This window comes from Podarcis liolepis (genome assembly GCF_965112155.1).
Source record: "Podarcis liolepis genome assembly, chromosome: 2".
NCBI lineage: Eukaryota > Metazoa > Chordata > Lepidosauria > Squamata > Lacertidae > Podarcis > Podarcis liolepis.
In genome coordinates this window covers 63,932,096-63,953,636 of record NC_139555.1, presented here as the reverse complement: position 1 = coordinate 63,953,636, position 21,541 = coordinate 63,932,096, and the positions used below count along the sequence as shown (strand labels likewise).

Here is a 21,541-nt window from a genome sequence, read left to right as displayed (position 1 = left end):
TTGCCACCCTTTCCTCTTCCCTGCCTCACCTCACTCTGAAAAAATGTCAAAAAAGGTAAAGGTGTTGGTGAACACCCTGCAGCATCACTGGGAGAATCAGAGTTGGAAGGTACCTTTATGGTCATTTAGTCCAACCCCCTGAAATGCAAGAATCCTGCCATCCCTGGGTGGGCTCCAACCACCAACCTTCTGCTTAACAGCCAGATGCCCTGACCCATTGCAAGAGAGTGACCTGGCTTTCCTAGGACCAGACTCTCAGAGCTACTTGGTTCAGGAGAGACGTGGAAAGTAAACCACTAGAGCTAGGTGCCTCAGAGCTCATTGGCCTGGGGAGAGTAGTCATTTAGCCTTGGACTTGTTTTCATTTGTGTTCCGTGAGAGGAGCTACAAATAGATCTGGAACCTCCTTCAGGCCCTGAGCCAAAATGGGATGGATTACCCAGACATTGGAATGAGGAACATCATGTTCTATCATCTAATCTCAAATGGTCAGGGCTTCCATTGAAAGGAATGGAGTTCAACAGTTAAACAGCAGGGATTCACACTCACTACAGATCCTGAAAATATTAAATAAAGCTGTGGCACTCATTCAGCCACAAAGATCCTGTGCCTTGTCTTGTTTTCCTGGGCCTGTGAGCAGTCCTTCCAATCGAAATGCATGTTTATGGAAGCAGGTCTCTGACCTGATTTTGCAATATTCTTGGACTTCTTTTTCCACATGGTTTTTAAGCAGGCAAATTTCAGGAGTAAGCTTTGACAAATAAAACAAAGAAGGTGTTTAGGTGAGCAGCTTTTACGTCAGGTGTCTGCTGCTCAGGTAACGTCTGCAAAATGCCTACGTAAGCAGCATTTGCACTCCTTTCACTCCAGAAGATAAATTATGCTAGTTTGTTCTATGAGTGAACTGGGGCATGGGAGATATTTCACCATCTGAAAACATTCATTGTGTAGGGAGGTCACTTCAGCTCTGCTTACTCAGGTCCCTTGAATTCTCCGTAATAGCTTGCTGTTTTTCTGTCAAGCTGTCAAACTTCCTCTGGAAAGAGTCTCACTTTCGAGTTACATCTGGCAGTTAGAAATGGAGGGTGCATTTAGCTACTCAGCAATCTCCTCAGGGGAGAGCCAACTGCTATTCAGTTGGGCAGGGGGAAAACTTCAGATTTTAGTGAAGGGCTCAATATTGAGTCATTTGGCAAAAAGACCCAGTACGTAAAGGTAGGCCAGGGATGAGGAACCTATGGCCTTCCAACTTAGAGTTGCCATATTTTGAAGAGCAAAAAAAGAGGACACATTTGCCAACTTCTACTTTTAACTATGAATTGCTATGACGATTCTACCTGTGAAAAAGAGGACATTTCCTGGAAAAAAGAGGACATATGGCAACCCTATTCCAAGTCCCATCAGCCCCACCTAGCATGGCCAATTTCAAGCATGATGGGAGCTGGAAGGCCACAGGTTCCCCTCCCCTGATATCAACACTTATGAAACCCGATTACATGTGGTCTGAGGCCTGGTGTACAATAAAGCAGAATGATGGTTTGAGGCCTGGCCTACACAGAGAGCAGAATGGTATGTGAATGGCATTGTTAAATGGTGTGTGAAGGTCTCTGAAACATGAAAATGTAAAATGTGTAGATTGCAATATTATGCAACCAATTGTGCAGTTAGAATATTAACAGCTAAAGATTGGAAGGCAAGTGAAGTTTCATTAATAGGGGAATGGGACCAGAAGCTTCTATTTGTTATGGTGATGAATAAAATTTCAGCCACAAATTCTTTGCAATTGAGTAATTTAAATGCACCATATTCATTAGTTAGAAGAATGCAGTGCATTTATAAGATATTTGAAAGCAAGGTTCCATTGTGAAGACATTTGTGAGCCAGGCCTAATGTGATTGCAAACTAATTTTTCTCACCTTTTGATGTATTTGCGTTTAAGGCTATAATCCTTTACGCATCTGCCTGGGAGCAAGTGCCACTGAACTCAATGAAACTCATTCTGAATAGCTACACATAGGCTTGCATGGTAAAGCTGCAGTCCTATGCATGCATGCCTCCATGTAAATCTCACTAAGGTCAACAGGCTTACTCTCAGATAAGTGGGGGTATGATTTCAGGCTCAATACGTGTATGAGGGAAATCATAATATTGTTAGTGATTAGAAGGCTGAAAAACATTGCCTAGAGAAGCCAAGGACTCAGCTACATTTGTAATGATAAAGCGCTTTATATGCATTATAACATTGTGCTGAAGTAATTACCCACACCCAGGTAGCACACTATTGCTATTAAGGTAAATCCATAGCCAGCTTTTAGCAGTATGGGCAAAGCTTTGCGTTTGCTTCTGTTGCTGCCCTTATACCACACTACTAAGCCAATGGAGAACCAGCTCATCTGAAAGATTCATTTAAAGTGTTGCTGCTGTTGTTGTGTGCTTGCTGCTTTGCTTCATTTATGAACCGCTTCCTATGAAACATCTCCGTTTGGTTTCACAGTACAAGAATAGCCATATACAAAACAATTGCATACATAAAACATATGGGTTGTATCCAGTAAAGTTGTCCCGTTAGCTCAAAGACTTCTGCCTGTGCAACTGGACCTCCTCTTCTCATGTGCTCCCACTCTAACCACAAATCTGTTCTGGGGGTTCCGCCAATCCTCCAGAACAGATTGGGAAGGTGCAGAGGAAGGATGGGGAGGTGAAGTCCCATTGCATGGGCAAAAGTTCTTGCACCAATGGGACAGCTTTGTTAGATATAACCCTATATGTAATATTGGGGGGGGGGTTCTACTAGAATATTTTACACCACCATTTTACACCACCATTCTTAGAGAGTGCATGTTTCAGATAGGGTTACATAGACATTGACTGTAGCTATTTCATCAGCATCCATGAGGTGGGAATAAAAGTTCAAGGTGATTGTATTACCAGGAGAATTTCATTTAGCTGAATCCATCTGTGTCTGGTGCTGCAATATTTTATTACAGAAAGAGATACTTTTAATTGGAATTTACTGAAGTCTTTGAAAGCTTCCCAACTTAATGCAATTTGGAAAGCTGTATTTATTTTATATATTATCTAAATGGAAGAAATTGCTGCAGTAGTAATTTACATTTTCTGCCTTAGGTAACACAAGCAGGGTTCTCTGGGCAGTATTTCTTCATTAATTCTCTGCTAAATGACAATAATAGATTTAGTATTCCCAAAACACATGATGGAGTAAGTCTTGCAGCCACTTGAAATCTCTTTTTTAAAAAAATAAATAAATGCTGTATAATTCTGTTTGGCTTGGGTGAGGATTTCATGTTCATGATGGAGTTACTAATGAAAGGTATTTAGTTTGGGCTTCTCTGTACATTATATTGAAAATCTTCAAAAATGACTACAAGCACTGAGGATCTAGTTGAGTCTATCGTCTTCGGCTATGGTCTGAACCAGCTAGCTTTTAGGGAAAGTCAGAGGAAAATGGATTTGCAACCAAGAGCACCCCAAGCATTTCTAGCTTCTGGGCATCAACAACGATCTCCATTTCACAAATAATGGAAATGGCCCAGCATCAGTCCAATACCCAAAGAAGATGGTGTGGTGTTAAAGTTTATTGATATACCCCAAAGCAAGACATAATGAAAGTACAGTAAAAATAATGTGAGTCATCAAAACAATGTAAGATAGCCAGAACAAAATACCCGATGGGGCCCTGCTTACACAGTGAACAAGTCAAAATATGATGGCGATTCACTATCCTAGGACTGTCTACCTCAACCCTTTTGCTTCATTCTCCAGCTCTGTAGTCACTAAGCCATTCTCACTGCATCACAGCAAACATGCAGACCCCCATCAACCCACTAGCTGTAGGCTATATCCAGCCTCATAAAGCCAACATGCTTAACTCTAATTAATTTATGAAGGGGTTAAGACCATAGAGTAAGCTGTCCTGACAGGCTTAACTAGGTCACAACCCCTCTCCTTGGGAGGAGGGGTTACCAAACTCTTTCTCTCTTTTTCCACCATGATGTGAACCCTACCAATACAGATGTGGCTCTAGCAAGCCATCTTTGTGTTTCTATACAAATAATTTGGAAACATTTACCATTATGAAACCAAGCTAAGCTGCCTGTGTTTTGTGCTGCTTTATGGAAAAGCAAATGAATCTGAATTTCGAAGACTCTGTAAGTAAACAATTTTTAACTTACCAAGTGTGTGGTCTCTTTATATGCTAAGGAAGTGGGAAACTCTGGAAACCTCCCAGAATGGGATATTTTAAAGGTCTAATAGTCAATATTTCCATGCTTTACTTTGCTGCATGCTTTGGGATTTGAAATCTCTGCTAGGGCTCTCTCACCAAAGAGTACTTGCCCCAAACCTGGATCTAGGCATCCAGTGAATTTTCTCTTTATTTTACCATATAGTATTTTCCCTTTTAAATCAAATACAAATGGCAAAAGCCAACGCTTGCTGGTCCTTCCCTGTTATACCACATGACTCTGACAGTGCCCTGACAGGTCCTAGAACCAATGCAAGGCAATAAATATCAGAATTGCTGAAGTGTTGCTGAAGCAAACACTCATTTGTTTAAAACTGTTTTTACATTACTATTTTTGTTGTTATTTTTATTATTTTAGTTTATGAATTGCTTGACAGATAAATGATTTATAAAATTTAGACCATAAGGCCCAGCATAAAATCAGAAAAAATAATGAATTGCAATAATACACTATAAAACAAGCAGCAGTCAGTTGACAGCAAAATCATCATAAGGACTAGAAACTTGGTGATGAGTCAAATGGATATGCACAGAGTAGAATGGTGATTTAATAAGAGCAGAAGTGTAAGCATTTATGTAATATTTCTTCAGTATATTCAGCTTTGTGTCCATGAACTGATTGCCATCTTGCCCCAAAATGTACTGATACATATTCATTTATTTGCACATCATTAAATTTCCCTTAGGTTTGGACAAAACTGGGTTTGATTTCACAGTTGTGAAATATCTATCCTATCCAGATGAGGTATCCCACCTTGACTGCCATGACTAATAGCCACTATAAACTGTGAAAATGATGATCAGTTAAAATACTGCCAACTGAACCTTTTCCTAATGGAAAATATACTTAGAGTGGAAATAAAATAGGCCTTGGAATAAAATTGCAGCAGTTTATTTCTTTAAAAGTGAGAAAAAAGAAATGCAAAGGGGAAGCAGAAACTGCATATTTTGGATAGAAGCTAACTGATGCCCTTCAACATGGAATAACTTTTGATTCAACGTGTCCACAAAGGGAAGAAGAGGGGAAGCTTTTTTCTTTCTTTTTTTGCAGATTCCCCCTGTATCCCCTTCACCACCTTCCACCCTGTCCCCCAACTCTCTGGAACTCATTTTGAAGAGGCACTAGGGTTGCAGAGGGGAAGTGGATGGTTCCAACTCTTGAATTATATGATTATATAATTCAGAATTATATGATGCTAACTGAAGGAGCACCTCCACCACCATCATTCAGCCTGGACACTGAGGTCCAGCGCCGAGGGCCTTCTGACGGTTCCCTCCCTGTGAGAAGTGAAGCTACAGGGAACCAGGCAGAGGGCCTTCTCGGTAGCGGTGCCCATCAGATGTCAAGGAAATAAACAACTATCTGACTTTTAGAAAACATCTGAAGGCAGCCCTGATTGGGGAAGTTTTTAGTGTTTGATGTTTTATTGTGTATATTCTGTTGGGAGCCACCCAGAGTGGCTGGGGAAACCAAGCCAGATGGGTGGGGTATAAATAAATTGTTGCTGTTGTTGTTGTGGCATATTTTGTACTGCAAGATTTGCTCTTAGATGGGTCATCATTCCCATTTCAAGCACAAGATTTCCTGTTAGGTTGCAGGTATTTCTTCAAAGTAGTAAGATCAATTCATTTGCAGGGTGGGACAATCACATGAGGAAAATGAAGACTGCAAGACCCTAAGGAATAGAATACATGGGGGTGCATATTCACAATGAGTAGTATCTCACTGATATGGAAAGAAAACTCAGTATAATTTTCTATATTCAGGCTGGGTTTATCTGACTATAGATGTAGCACAGCGGTAGTGAATATAGGGCCTTCCACAATGCTGTTGGACTCAACCATCTGCCCCAGCCAGCATGGCTATTGGCCAAGGAGGATTAGAGTTATATTCCAGCAATATCAGGATGGCTACAAGTCCGGATCCCTGCTGTAGTTCCTGACGGAAACAGCTCAGAAACACACTCCAGAACTCTATGGTATTAAAATCAGTGTCCTAAATAATGGAGATGGGTAAGTGAATGAAACAGTCCTAAGCAAAATAAGAAAATCAAGGGAGAATTGCCTCATTGTGCCACCAAATACTGGGAATATAAAATGTATGAATGAAAAATTATTAAGGGAGCACTTCAGGCCGAACACAATCAATCCTAAGGGTTATTACATGGAGCTGCTGAACTGGGATCATTAACAAATTTGATTGTTCCAGTACTTTAAAGGAAGGGTTTTTAATGGTGCACAAATGCCTATCATTTGAATCTGTACTGTGTGTCATTTTGTGTGCCACACAAGTTTAGCATTTTTGTGTGGGGTTATTAAAAACATTAGCCCTCTTTTTTAAAAATGGCCTGTCTTCCAACGCACCACCACTTTCTCGGATTTCTTAACAGATAAAGCAGGCTATTTCCTAGCCCACAATAAATGTCTGACAGTGCAATCTTAACCAGTTACTGGGGCTAGGATTGCAGCCTTAGGGTTAGTTACTACAGTCAGATTAGCTGACATGGGAGTGGTTACAGCATGGCTATTATAGGAACATGGCGGATACCAGGTCAGACTGATGGCCCAACAACTAGGCTAATGTTGTCCATTCCTGCAGCAGCTGTCCAAGGTCTCTAGGAAAACTTCCCCCTCATTACTAGCTACCTGATTGCATTACCTGGAGATGCCAGAGTCTGATCTGAGACCTTCTGCCTGCAAACCACATGCTCTCAATAGGCATAGCCAAGGGGGGGGGGGCAGGGAGGAGCAGCTGTCCCCTCTAATCAATAAAATTCAGTACAAATACACAGCAAACTGAGGTTCTTCCCCACCTAACAAAAGGCCTGCCCCCCCCCAAAAAAAATCCTGGCTGTGCCCATGTAGGAAACCCTCCTTTTGCACATTTAACAGGCCTGCAGTGTGTCAGTTTACAGGCTCAGGAGAGGCCTTTGAAGGGAACCTGTTCAGACACCTCCTTCTAAAGAGACATCCTGCATTTATCAGTGCTCTAGTGGCTCAGCCACTTCAAGAATGAATAAACAGGGAACAAAAGGATTCGCTTATTCTTGAAAATGCCTGGAGGGTATTTTAAAAGAGGGGGCGGGGAGAGAGGAAAAGAACCAGTGAACTTTAAACAGGCTCATTACAGCCATCATTTTCTTAAAATAAATGAATGCAATTTAATCATGGGCAACATTCAATTAAACCAAAATAAGAACGTAAGCCACCAGAAAGTTATTTTGTGCAAAAAAGGACTGTAGCTCAATAGCATCACCAGAAAACCCTGCCTGAAACCCTGATTACCTGATGGAGCAATGGTCTGATTCAGCATAAGGCATGCCATAATCTGCTCATCTAAGAAAGCAGGCAAGTAGGTAGACAGCTACAGATTTGTTTGTTCGTTTATATTAAATGTCTTTCCTGCCCTTTCAAAGGAGCCCAGGGTGGCAAACAACCAAACAGTAATAATACAATTTAAAATAAGCTAAAAATGTGTTTTGGAATACTTGAAAGGCTTTGAAACAATAAGAAGATCTCTACACAGTCACTTTTCCTTACATCTGATCATGTCAAGGCTGCCGGACTCATTTAGCCATCAAATGCCTGGGGGAATAAGAATGTTTTAGGTGTCATGGGCCAGGAGTCAGCTTTGCCTACTGAAGGGGGAGAAGGTGGAGTGTCTCCTCCTGCATCTGACCAGCCTTCAAGGACACAGAGGAGAAGGCACTGATGAGAACTAGCTCTTGTAATTTCTGGCCCTACCTTGCTGCTTCTTGCTCATCTTGACCCTTGACCATCAGATTCCCTGATCCTTGGACCAACAGACCAGGTGGATTGCCAGGTGGACACCAGGTGGATCATCCAACCCTAGGACTGGACCTGACTTTGGATGCTGATTATGCCTCCAGGCAAATACACCTCAGAGACTCTTCTGGTTGGCTGGCCTCCCACTCCTCTGAACTCTGCACATTGTTGCTCAGCATAAGACTGGCTGAATATTAATGACAAAGGAGTCAAGACACACCTCACCAGGGAGGGTGTTTCACAAATGAGGAATTACTCCCAAGAAGGCCCTGTCATGGGGCACAACACCAACCAGGTAGCACCAACAGGGCTTCCCCTGCCAATTGTAGGGCCAACATTACCATATTGAGGAAAGTGCTGTTTTAGGTACTTGGCTCTTTAGTGCTTTTTACACCAGTGGTAAACACCTTGAATTGGGCCTGTTAGTCCACTTCATAAAAATTCCCATCCTATCATAAAGAGAGGAAAATCTGTCCAAATAGCTGGAGTTTATAGGAAACAAGGATTTTTTTTTTCATTCCAAAATAAGCAGATTCAAAAACTGCAGTCAAGAAAAGTTCAGTTCATTTGCAATAGTTGCCTCTTTCCTGTTTATAATACCACAGCTTTTCACTGCTGTTGTTACATATTGAGTCTGCACCAGTCCTTTCAGACAACAGAAATAAAGTAGGATAATAGCTATCGGATCAATGCTATTGACATTAATGAAAGCAAGTGGATCTTTCTGTAGTACCAGGAGACTATCATGTCATGACCACATCCTGTCCTGTAGGCATGGTTTCAAAAAGAATTAATTTTCATTCATTCATACTGAATGAAGTGGTCCCCTGTGGAGAAAGGGGCCTCCGATGTTAAGGATGGTTGGCTTGCATAAGCAAGCTGATCTTTGTCATGTGGTAACGGGAATGTTATTCAACAGGCAGCTATTACAAACAGAAACATTTGAACCATGAGGATGGAGAGGCCAACTCCAAGGCAGAATCAGTCTCACAGTGTGAGGTCCCCTTTCCTCTCATTCATTCATATTAGCAACTGATAACATCTTAGGGGAGGGTATAAGAAAACACAATGGAGTATAATCAAACAAGAAGCCTTTGGCAATAAAAACAGCAGAAGTGGAACAATAATAAACCCCACAACCTGAGGGCATTTTTATTTAACTGCCTCCCAAAATGATGCCATTTTCAATGTCCACAGTGTCCATGGGAAGGTGGCAAGGATGGTGAGAAGATTGGAGATAAAATGATATGAGGAAAGATTGGAAGTTGCTGGGTACATTTTAGCCTGGAGAAAAACTGATGTGATAGCTATCTCCCGATGAGAGGATGTTAGAAAGGATATTACATGAAAGGATGTTAGAGGATGGACCAAGCTGACCAAGATGATGTACCACGTTTATTTTCTATTGATGTAGTGGGCAGGGCCAAATGGGTTCAATTTGCAAGGAAGGGGATTTTGACTAAACATTAGGAAAAACTTGCTGATCATCTGGGTGTTTAAGCATGGAATAATCTGCCTTGGAAGGGGGTGGGACTTCTTTCATTAGAGGTTTTGAAGCGGAGGCTGAATAAACACTTATCAGAGGTGCTGTAGTAGTGGGCTTCCTGCATTGGAAGGAAAGTGAACTAGATTAGCTTTGATATAGCTTTTCACTCTGACTTACGATTCCAGAACGAGAAACCCAGTGGAATTTCCCCAAGAACATAGTGAGGCTCACTCTTTCTTCTCATTAATTCATTGTATTTAAATATATACATTCCACTGTTCTAGGCAAAATGTTCATCAGTTAATAACCTGGAGGCCACAATGGGAAATGTGCTTTCCATTATCCCCACCATTTAACTTCTAGGAACAGAGAACAACAAGAATGTGCTTCATAATCTATATTGGAGCAATTTTATATAAAAGGGTTGTTTTTTTTGTTTGGTTTTTTTGTTTTGTTGCATTTGTATAGTTATTGGGAGTACTAAATCATTCCAGTCCCTCCCAAAAGAAACATAAAATGAAAATTAAATTTACATGTAAAGCAAATCTGTTCAAATGTGCCCAAGGTGCTCCTACCCACCACCCCATGACAAAATCCATGCCGAATCCAAGGATCAGTATTTCCCACATTGCTTAGTTCCTTTATTTTCCAGTTTTTAGATTAGCTTTCCCTGACCTGGTACCCTCTGGGTGTTATCAGACTCCTAGCAACCCTGCCAGCTGGAGTCCAAAAGCATCTGGATGGGAGGGTGCACCAGGTCAAGAAAGACTGATACTGAAGACTTCTGGGAAACGATATATAATGAACTGGAAAAAAATGTGGAAAATGTTTTTTCCTAAGGAACCAGAAGCTTTTCTTTTAGTTATTATAGGATCAGAGATCCCAAAGGACCAGATGAAACTGTTTATGTACACGACCACATCTGCACAGACTCTGTTAACCCAGAAATAGAAAGGTGGTCCAACTCTGACCAAAGAAGAGTGGCAGGCAAAATTGATGAACTATGCCGAGATGGCAAAGCTTACAGGAAGAATTAGAAACCAGGATGAGGAGGTCTTTAATAAAGAATGGGGAAAGTTTATAATTTGTTTGAAAAGCTATTGGAAACGATTACATACATTGGTAGGATTGACTTGTAGTAAAAAATTGAACTACAGATTGACAAAGAATTTATAAAGATAGTTATGAAAGACATTCAGAGGGGGAAATCATTACATTAAGATCCACAATGGGGGGGGAGGGAAGTCAAAAAGGATTATATGTTTATGTATTTAATTCATTTGTTTATGTAAAATAGAAAATGCAAAAATAAAATTTATATATAAAAAAGACTGATATTGATGGTAGAACAGAAATGTGGTGATACAAGTGGGGAGGGTCCTTCATTTTAAAGGCAGCAATGCATAATGACTCCACAATGTCTTATTTCAACAGTTTGCATCAATGCCACCCCCTCTTCAAAGCTGCCTACTGGGCACAATTAAGATTTCTTGCATTCAGGGAAAACATGACACTAATGAGGCATGCAGTTTGGTCTGTGGGTAGAATCTTTATGGAAGTTGCAAGGCACAATTAAAACATCTATGCTGAGAGCAACCTTGCTAGGAAATCTTTGGGACGCCTGCACATGGGTAGATTTACTGCAAGAGGAAATGCTTCCAAGCATATGTAAATGTTCCTATAATCCTTATGCTCTTGGGTATCTTTTTACACAGCGAACAATATTGTGCTGTTCAGAAAGTGGTGCTTTGTAGAAATGAAATGACACTTTTAGCAATAGCCCCAACCTTCATCTTAAGTCAATTTGTGGTTTGTTAACCACCAGCTTCCTACAGCTTCTTTCACCTGGCATATCTTACTTAGACACATCAGTCTGACAAGAGATCTGCTGGAATGGCAGTTGTTGAGAAGAGTCAGTTCCACACATTCCAAATCCTTTGGATTTTGTTTCAAAAGCACGGTATAGCTTCAAGAACAGTTAAGCTCGGTCTTTATCACCCCTGTTATACTGAAAATTCCAAGTGGGTCCTGTTAAATAGTGGGTAGACATAGCAGACGACACAGCGATTTCTCCAAAGCAGCTCTTTATTTGTAAGCTGGAACAGAACTGAACAGCAAACAGCTCAGCCAGCCTGCTTTTATAGGCAGCCGGCTGTCAACATTGTAGCAACAACAACCCAGGGTTTCCCGCCTAAAATAACTGACGTGGACCTGAGTGAAAACTACATACACAATACTCCTGGTGGCCAGGGTGAGAACTTCAATACATAACAGGTCCGAACACCAATGCTTCAAATCCCTGATAGAGGATAAGGACCCAGAGATCCTGCTAAGGGTTGCCAAATTTTGCGTGGCTGCCATAAAACTCAGGGAACAAGCTGTGCTGTTACAAAGACTAAGGCCTCAGATGCAAACGCTAGGTAATGTTTCAGTGACTAAGACCTAAACTACATTTCTAATGGCTGTCATATTCGTATTGTTTATTGTTATATTTCATTGTTAATTCAAACTTACTTCTAGTGTGTTTTATGTTCTCTTAGTATGGTATGTAAAGCTGGTCTGGGGCCATAATAAATTTCATTTCAGTTAAGCCAGTGTGGTGGTTAGAGTGTTGGACTAGGACCAGGAAGTTCCAGGTTCAAATCCCCACTCAGGCATGGAGCTCACTGGGTGACCTTGGACCAGTTATGCTCTGTTAGCCTTCTCTACCTCACAATGCTGCTTTTATGATAAAATGGGGATGGGGGAGAATGGTATATGCCACCCAGAGCTCCGTGGAAGAAAGATGGAAGATACATTGAATAATGAATAAAAATTATAAGCAGATGTCCTTGAGAAATGCTTTAAAGTCGTTTCAATATGGTCACTTTACCTTTTTAAAAAGCCAAGCATTGTGTAATGCAGGGGTGGGGAACTGGATGCAACTGGTGGACTGGATGCTTACCTTCCCCACCCCTCCACAAGGCACCCGCCTGTCAATCGCCTGATGCCACAATGATGTGACCCATTTTTCTTTGTCCATGCAATTTGAAATCAAATGACAGAGGCAAAGGCACGGGGCTTTGCATCACATTATAATGGCATTATTCTTCCAACAGCAAAATTAAAGCAAGCATCAGAAGATTTGTGCACAAAGAAAAAAACTGAGTCCATTTTTCAGAAATGGCAATGGGCATGTGTTTTTTAAACCATAGATCCATAGAATAACAAGATGCATCCTCCCACCCTTGAGAGATCACTAGATGAGTGGCAACCAACAGGTATAGAATGAATTCTTGAGAAGTAAGGTCAGCATTAGCACTATAAAAAATGGGAAAGAGACTTAACTTAGCATCCAAGGTGACCTGTTTGCCATCAATACCAACTTCCATTACAACCTGCTTCCAGAACTTGTTTACAAATAAATTTTACTTTTCCACTACCATTTCATCCATACGGAGTTGTCCAGTGGAGCTGTATATCAAGGGCCTGATGTAATGAGATAGGAGCTCTTAGTGGCCCACTGTGACACTTTGCTGGTAAGTCATTTGCATCCATTCAAGTCATGATTCCAGGAGAGTACTTTTAAAAGCTTTTAACAACAGCCCTGTTGTTAGGGTTGATTTTCAATTTGTAGAGTTAGAGAATGTGGGCAAGATCCTTTGAAAGATCAGGTCAACCACTTGCATGCATGATTTAGTTTAAATTAGTTGTGTCTATATGTTTCTTTTAATTGCTGTTTAATATTCTTGCTGAGATATATATATATATATATATATATATATATATATATATATATATATACTCTGAGTGCTACAGCTGTAGCAGGGAAAGCATATAAATATTTTAAATGAATAAATGAGTCCAGACTACAGACTAGCATCAGACTTGGTAAAGGCAAAGAGGTGGGAGAGGTTTAGGGCCAACTGTCAGTAAATCCCTCTACCATACACTGAATGTCAATATTCCGTCAAAGCTCTCGATGACTTCAAATGAGGGGCCAATGATGGTTAGAGGAGACTTGTGTTGGCCATTCCTATCACTGTACAGTGGTACCTCGGGTTAAGAACTTAATTTGTTCTGGAGGTCTGTTCTTAACCTGAAACTGTTCTTTACCTGAGGTACCACTTTAGCTAATTGGGCCTCCTGCTGCCACCGCTTGATTTCTGTTCTCATCCTGAAGCAAAGTTCTTAACCCGAGGAACTATTTCTGGGTTAGCGCAGTCTGTAACCTGAAACGTCTGTAACCTGAAGTGTCTGTAACCCGAGGTACCACTGTAAATCAAAGTTTATGCAACTTCTGATGGTTCCTTTTGATGTTAACACCTTTGGTTTTGATGTTTCCATATCTTGCCTTCTGGTATGTTATCACTATTTATTTATTTATTTATTTACTTACTTACTTACTTACTTACTTACTTACTTTGTGTGTTGTCTGTGCATGACCCTTCTAGGAGACTTAGTTTGAATTATATGCAGATACCACTAAATGATGAGAGCTTCAACATAATTTTTAGATATTTCATTTAGCAGGGAAAAGGAGATGTCACAGGAAAAGATAACATAATTCTAAATCCATTCTTAAAAAATAGATTCTCCCCCCTCCCCAAAAAAGAAAAGAAAACAGAATTCTGCAAGCTTTCTGGGATGAAGAAGGTTACTCACCTCCTTCTTTGGTCAAATATTTAGTCGGACTTGAAATGGTCTCCATTTTCTTACAATGTATTAAGGAAGAATCTCAATCTCAATGGCCTCACTCTCAAGGAGTGTTTAAAAAATAACACACACAAAGAATGCCACATCCAAGTCCAGTTTGGGTAACTGCATCCCAGCCTTGCTTTTTCTTTATTCCCTTGATGTAATTGCAGAATCCAAGGGAAAGGATATGGGTTTAAGGCATGAGAGAGGCAACAAGGAGGCCCCAATTGAAGTTATGTTCCATTCTAAAACAATTTGGCCAGGATCCAATGAGGTAATTTAGGTAGATGCAAGGGCTTCACTCATCCAGTGGCACGATGTGGGTGCCCCCCCTTCTTTTCTGTTAATCTTTGAACAACATGCCCAATGCTTATCACAAACTAGCTCCACTGATGTGCCAGCAAGATACATGGCCAGCAAGGTACTTCTACAAGTTCAACCTATTTGCACATCAAGCCCAGTCATGTCCATTTTGACTGTCAGTGGTTCTCCCAGGTTTCAGGCAGAGAGGTCCTTCCCATCACCTGCCACTTGATCCTTTTAACTGGAGATGCTAGAGACCTATACACACAATGCCCTTTCACCAATCAACAGGCCATGCTGTCTCTCTTGCTTATCCTTTAACCACACCCTTATGGGGCCCAGACCTACTTGACTCTTTCCCCTTAGATCCCATCTCAGGGTCCTAATGCCCCACCCTGTGTCCCCACTCCCTTCTACCTTAGATCTTCCTCCCTGACACCCCACTCTTTCATTCTCTGGTCTGTCTCTTCCCTTGAGGCACATGCTGCCTTGCTACCTCCCTCTCTCTTCATTTGCTGTTGGTGGCAACAAGAACAATACTAGATAAAGTCCATCGTCATCTCCCGCCCCAATAATAGCAAAACAAATCTTCCGCTCACTGATTGTGGATACAAGAGAGGCTGGCTAACACCTTCAGGCAGGCAGAGACATCTGGCTAGCCATTGCTGGAACCTGGAAACAGAATTTCTCTGGCTCAGCAAAGCAAATAGAGTGGCAAACAACTGAGGCTTCTTTTTTTCTCTATTACAGATCCACAGCTATAGAACGCTCCCCCATCAGATATCTGTCTGGTACCATCTTTCTTCAGTTTCAGGAGGAAAAGGAATATCTGGAGCTTTGGAAGTTGGACAGGAGATGGTTAATGGATCCAGGAATCCTGCTCAAATTCACCTTAATGGTCTAGGCAAAATTGTTAAATGCTCTTCCTCTGTTAGGGAGATCAGCTGTTTGCTGTCAGTAGCTGACCCACAATGATTAGGAAATGATCTGGCCAAGAGACATACTAAAACAATGGTCTTACGCACACAGCTTCTAAAGTGTAGCACTGCCTAGGGCTCCCCCCCCCACACACACACACACCTCACATGGCACTTATATTTTCAACAAACACATACACATATCCTTACAACATTCAAGGACTGCAAGTGTAAATGATTACACATGCACATAGGAGTCCCAGGCACAAAGATGCAAATGCACATCTATTAACAGCACATATATATTAGACACATTTCACCTCTTTGCTGGGAGGAATACTTGCATTCCCAGGGCAAGCATAATTGTCATGCAAAGTGTAAAGAGGCCCAGGGAAAGCAGAGGAGTACATGCCTTTGAGATCCTTTTATCAAAAGTGCTGTCAGTGTGGGCAGGATCAAATATTTTTAACACCTCTTTCCCCCTTTTCTTCCTAATGTAACACTAGCATCTCAACAAATGAAACTGATCTGTAGAAAATGTAAGTTGAAAAAAGAGACATTGCACATACTTCTGTAAACCAAAAAATCTTTAATAAAAATATGTTGTTGTTGTTCTTTTAAAAAACACACAATAGGATAACTGTTTCAATAGACCCCTTTCCCTTTAGGCATTCACTTATTTACACAAACATTTACAACCTACCTATGATTTAAGCAGCTTGCAAGAAATGCAATAATATTCAATATAAATATAAAAAGCGCTGGGGGGGGGGAGTTCTGCACAATCCCAACAAAGTTAAGCACTTCGGCTCCTTGTAATTTGAAATAGGAGAGTTAAACACTTTAATCTCTCCCACTGAAATCCAAGGGACTCAACAGGGCATAACTTCAGCTGGAGCATGCCTGTAAATATTAAAGACACTGCTGAAGTGTAGAACACATTGGCATTTAAAATATGCTTCCTATAGGAGAACTCCCCATCAAACTCAGTGGGACTTACTTCTATGTGCAAATATGCGTAGGATTGAACTGCATACTGAAGTCTCTTTGGTATATAGGAAATCAACAGGAAAGTACTTAATATTACCTATTAAGTCCCACTGATTTAATTATTTCTCTTTGGTTATAGAGTTCTGCCAACCTTATTGTCAGTGAGTTGACATCCAACTGTGAAAACATATTGCCTACTGCCTAGGGCTCCCTTGGAACCTCTCAGTTTAGTCATTAATGGATCACATGGAAGTTACATGCATAACCCTTGCTGTATTGAAGAATAGCAAATTACTTGTGACTGGGGAAGCAACCTAGTGATGTCACATCACAGTAAGTGGGCATCATTCTTCGAACATCAGAGCTAGTACAGGCTGACGTTCATGCCACTCAAGGGTCTGGGGAAATCTGAAAGAGTGAATGCAGTTTCACAACCAATACTGTGTATCGCTTAAATGTACAAATGCCTTCTTAAACATTTAGGAAGCACTATATTGTAGATTAATTTCCAGTGCTGTCCTGCAGAGACAGGCATAAGCCAGGAGAACGAGCAAAAATAGGCAAAGATGGTCTATTAAAAAAAAAAATGCCAGGGTGTGTGTGTGTATGAATCGCCTGCTTGACAACAAGCCTAACAGAATATCAGCAAGTTACTTTTTTGCCACAGACTGAATGGGAATAATAGAGACAATGTGAAAGCCAGGTAGAAATGTCTGTTCCATGGAGCACATTTTAATAATAATTTTAAAAATAGAAGGATCAATCAAATTGCATGGGGGGGAGGAAGCAGAGAAGCCCCTAAAGACAGAATTTCAAGCTCTTATTAATCTCAGGCTTTAATTTTTTAAAAAAATACAGAAGTCGAATCTTTCTTTCTAGATTTGGAGGAATCGGCATGCTTTCCGTTTAGTGATAAGCAAAAGATGGTGAAGTTTAGCCCTATTCATTCTGTGATCTGAAACTGACAAGTTTTCCTTACCTGTCTCGCTTTGGTGGGTTCCCTCTCTCTGCTGTTTCATTTCCAACTCTGTTTAAAAGTCAAGGGAGGAGGAGGAGAACAAAAGAAAAGCTGTTAAGCGCGCAGATCGCTCCGTGGATCGACACCCAGCGATTGTGTTACATTTGTTGGGAGTGTGTCGTGTCAAAGAGAGATTTGGAAGACTTCTTTTTAGAAGCCGGTGCTTTTGAAAGGAGGAAAAGGGGGAGGAAAAGCCACCAGCACTTTAAAGGTTAACTTCCTCTGCCGAAGAACAGGCGTTTGATCCAAGCACAACAGAGTGTAGCTTTTCAACCTCGCTAGCCAATGAGACGAGTTGGTGGGCGGAGCGAGGACTCTACAGAGGCAGGCTTATTGTTGGGGTTTTTCTTTTTCTTTTTTTTAAGAAAAACATTTCCTCCAACCGTTCCCCCCCCCCCCGCACACACACCATTTTTTTTTTTTTAGTTTAGTAAATTAATGCAGCAAGAAAGTCTCAAGATCCGGCGAGTTCTATGGAGGTGAAGATGGGGCGAGGAGGAAAATGGACTGGATCGAGAGATCACTGAGAGACTTTCCTCTTCGGCTTCCTCGCTGATCACCATGGGAATCCCAGCCCCATGAAACTTGCCCTTAGCTTCCTTCCCCACTTTCGCCCCGAGCGATGGGACACCTTCCCTGCAGCAATAATAACTTATTCGTGGGGAAAAGATCCCGGGAAGCTGGAATCGACAGCAGCGAAACGTCGACCCACCGGGAAAGCAACGTTTCCGGAACAATGCAGCAACTGCATAAGAAGGATTGCAAATTCCCTTGGATATAACTGAGGAAGACACCCCGGGCGCCCGAGGAGATTATCCGTTGGGTTTCTTACTCCCACCCACCCCCCGTTTCCCCCCACATGGCCAATATATTCTCGTAGCATTCTGCATGGTCCAGAAGCCCGGTGCGCGCACTGGGATCCTACTGGAAGGAAGCAAGGAAGGAAGATTTCTTTGCAGGGATCTGGTCATCGAAGCAAAGCTGTTAACACCGAGAGCAGCGCTGGAGTTTAAATGTCCATTTTCCCCCTCTCTCTCCAAGGTGCTGAAACGTGGGGGGGTGGTTTGCTGTCCAGGGTCCTGAAATCCCAGCGCCTCGCCCGTCTATGTTCAACTGCCTCCTCTTCCCCACGCCACCTCTAACTGCAAGGATTGTGTACAAAATTAACAAAGAGGATATTTTCCACCATTTTATCCAGTCTGGTATTTATTTATTTATTTTTGTTTCTAAGTGCCAATTCGCTTGTTCTGACGTGTGGACTACAAATTCATCCGATCTGAAAAAATGTGTAACCTCAATGCACTTGGAGTCTACCTTTGGGAGACCATAGTATTCTTCAGGTAGGCTGTTTTCTAAACCACTGAGCTAGGGGTGTATGGGTATTTGAGATTGCAATGATAAGATCTGGCATGTGCGTTGAGTCCGACTTGAGAGAAGAAAGTCCTCCTTTGGGATATCCCCACATACTTTTCTCTCTCTGGTTATTTTCTGTTTCTAATTGTTTAATTCAGAGTATAAGGACTTCTGACAGCTTTATGAGTTACTCGGTGTAATTAGCACTGCATTCTCTGCCTGTAACCGCAGTGCTGAAAACGCCAGGTGCTCAAACTGGTAGGAATGCGACAACTAGTGGTGATGGCGAGGGTTGCAGTCGTACTCCACGAAACTAAATATTTCATTTTCCGACTTGGGGGGGGGGGGAAGGATGCAAGTTGAGAAGAGCAATGTTGTGATTATGCCTCTATCATCATTAAACTTTCAGAATCACTTTGTGCTAGGTGAATTATTCTGACTATACCCAACAGATTTAGTAGCAATATATTTATACCCTGCTATGAAATTCAGCTTTGAAAAAAACTTTCCACAAAAGTTCTCTTGTATGGTTGTTGTTGTTAACTTTGCCCATCATAAGATGAGATTGTCAGTGAAATCCTGCGCATGTCTACTCAGAGGTAACCCTCACTAAGTTCAGTGGGACATACTGCCAGGTAATTGTCTGTGGGATTGCAGTATGTGTGAGAGTCTGTCTCCAAAATGACCTGGCCAGCACTGTCACATACTTCTCTCAAAATATCTTACTAATCACAGGGAGGAAATAATTGTTATCTGTCCTGCTGTGTGAGAATGAACAATGCAATCTTCTGAGATAATGAGAGGTGTCATATGCGCATATTTGGAAACCTATATTTGTTTCACAACCTGCAGGATTCAGAAGTATTACACTCCATTTGAGTTGCATGACTGAACCACTTCATCCTCCATGTGTTTTAGTGGAGCAAAGATGTTGTTTTGACAGAGAAAGATGAATTAATGATAGATAGATATTGATACATTTTATATATAGACACATTGCCAAAGCAATGCTTCTTTCTTTCTTTCTTTCTTTCTTTCTTTCTTTCTTTCTTTCTTTCTTTCTTTCTGCGGATGCACTATTATGATCTCTTAGATGTTAGAATTAATTGGCTTTGTTCTAAGAAGGTCAGTGTTGGAAGCCTTTTCAGTCTTCCAATTAATCAAAATAAAATAAATAAGACATCCAGTACGAAACATATTTGCCCTTCCAGAGGTCATATAATACAGGAAATCTGCATTTACAAAGCATACACATGCAGTGCTGAATAGAAGCATATGCAACCCTGCATGCCATAGACTTCAGTGGGACTTCTACTGCCTATCTGTGTACAGGATCGCAACCTTAATTCAGCAGAAATGTGTCATATGCTTTCACCCTGAACTGAAAATATCTTAAATGTAGATCTCCTCGTGGAGTGTGGTAAGCTAATTGCTATGCAGGACAGTGAAGAGGTTACACTGGAATGCAAAACAAATGAGAGAGAGAGAGAGAGAGGACAATATTTAAGAAGAGAGATGAACATTATGTACCTAAACAGTTTAGAATGTCAGCAAAGCCTCCTAAAAGAAAGAAAAAAGCTTTTCACCTAAAGTTATAGCAGGGCCTGTAATAGATGGAAACCAAAGATCGTTCCTCCATTCCAAGGACTAATCAAAAGCAGGGGATATGTATAGTTAAATATTCCTATGCTTCCATCTTGTTCCAGTTTAGAATGCATGCACTTTGAGTAAGTCATGTTTTATATGAAACATATGCATTCAGACTCCTATTCCTTGAGAATTTTAGGTCCTGCCCATTCCATGTTCAACTACCTCACAGGCATGTTGTGGAAAAGAAACTTCATAATGACTGTATCAGCACAGTCCTGTAACGCAAACTCAGCCCTACTGAGTTCAATGGAGCTTACTCCAAGGTAAGAAGGTGCAGGATTGCAGCTGATGTTACACAGCTTTACGCTGGCGTTTTTAGATATTTGCCACAACAACCCTTCTGGGTCTAAGGAACTTTCGAGCAACCTTAACCTGACATCTGCAAATATTCCCCCAAAGCAACAGTGTCTGTAGAAAAGAGTTTCTTCCTGTCTCTTGTACCTTCCACCACCATGATGCTCATCTTCAGCCCAATCATTTGTGATTTTAGTGTAGTGGATTAAGGGCTATTTGGAAAGTTAATAAAAACCAATTATACCTGCGGAGTGATATGTGATGTTAAAAATGCAACAACCTAGTAATCCAATAACCCATGATAGAACAGAAATGTGCAGTGCATTAGATAGCATTGGATGCCTCCCCTCTCCACCGACCTGTGAAACCCAAGTAGTTTAGGATTGAAGTAAGAGCCCATACTGCGTCAACACATAGTCTGCAATATGAAAATAAAAAAGGGAGGGGAAAGCATATACAGCAATTACATGAGAGATGAAAGCTAAGCTTCTGTTGAAACATAAGGCCTTCTGTAAGCCATTAAAACCTTCCAAATCTGTAGCGACAAATAGCATCTGGTATGTGATTGCAAACATTATGATATTGCCAATATAATATTTGCCTCTGTTACGCTCAGAGTATTTTTGAAATAATTTGATTCAAACGGGCCTTTCATGGAAGAAGTTCGGACATCAGTATCCTTGTATCTGAGCAAGCCTTTGCAGGCTGCAACAGTTTCAATACATAGCTAGGCTGAGGCTAAAAGGGAATGGAAAATGGCATTTATGTTTGACAAATCATAGAATTGTAGGGTTGTCTACCAA

At 41.1% G+C, this 21,541-nt stretch overlaps 1 protein-coding gene and 1 long non-coding RNA gene across 4 annotated transcripts in view; one reads left to right on the top strand and one right to left on the bottom strand.

The window, feature by feature from the left end:
- Positions 1-17,605, bottom strand: part of LOC310699922 — a 123,063-nt gene extending 105,458 nt beyond the window's left edge. For both annotated transcript variants that reach the window (XR_014522306.1, XR_014522307.1), the window contains exon 1: positions 17,403-17,605. This is a non-coding gene — a long non-coding RNA (uncharacterized lncRNA). The remainder of the gene's footprint in view (positions 1-17,402) is intronic.
- A 288-nt stretch (positions 17,606-17,893) lies between these two features.
- The window catches only part of GLRA1 (glycine receptor alpha 1), an 82,877-nt gene continuing 79,229 nt past the window's right edge, over positions 17,894-21,541 (top strand). The window contains exon 1 of one of the 2 annotated variants that reach the window (XM_083488453.1): positions 17,894-18,781. In XM_083488453.1, the coding sequence (XP_083344579.1) occupies positions 18,726-18,781 (56 nt within the window). In that variant the 5' untranslated portion in view covers positions 17,894-18,725. The remainder of the gene's footprint in view (positions 18,782-21,541) is intronic. The other variant, XM_083488454.1, reaches the window with a different exon arrangement.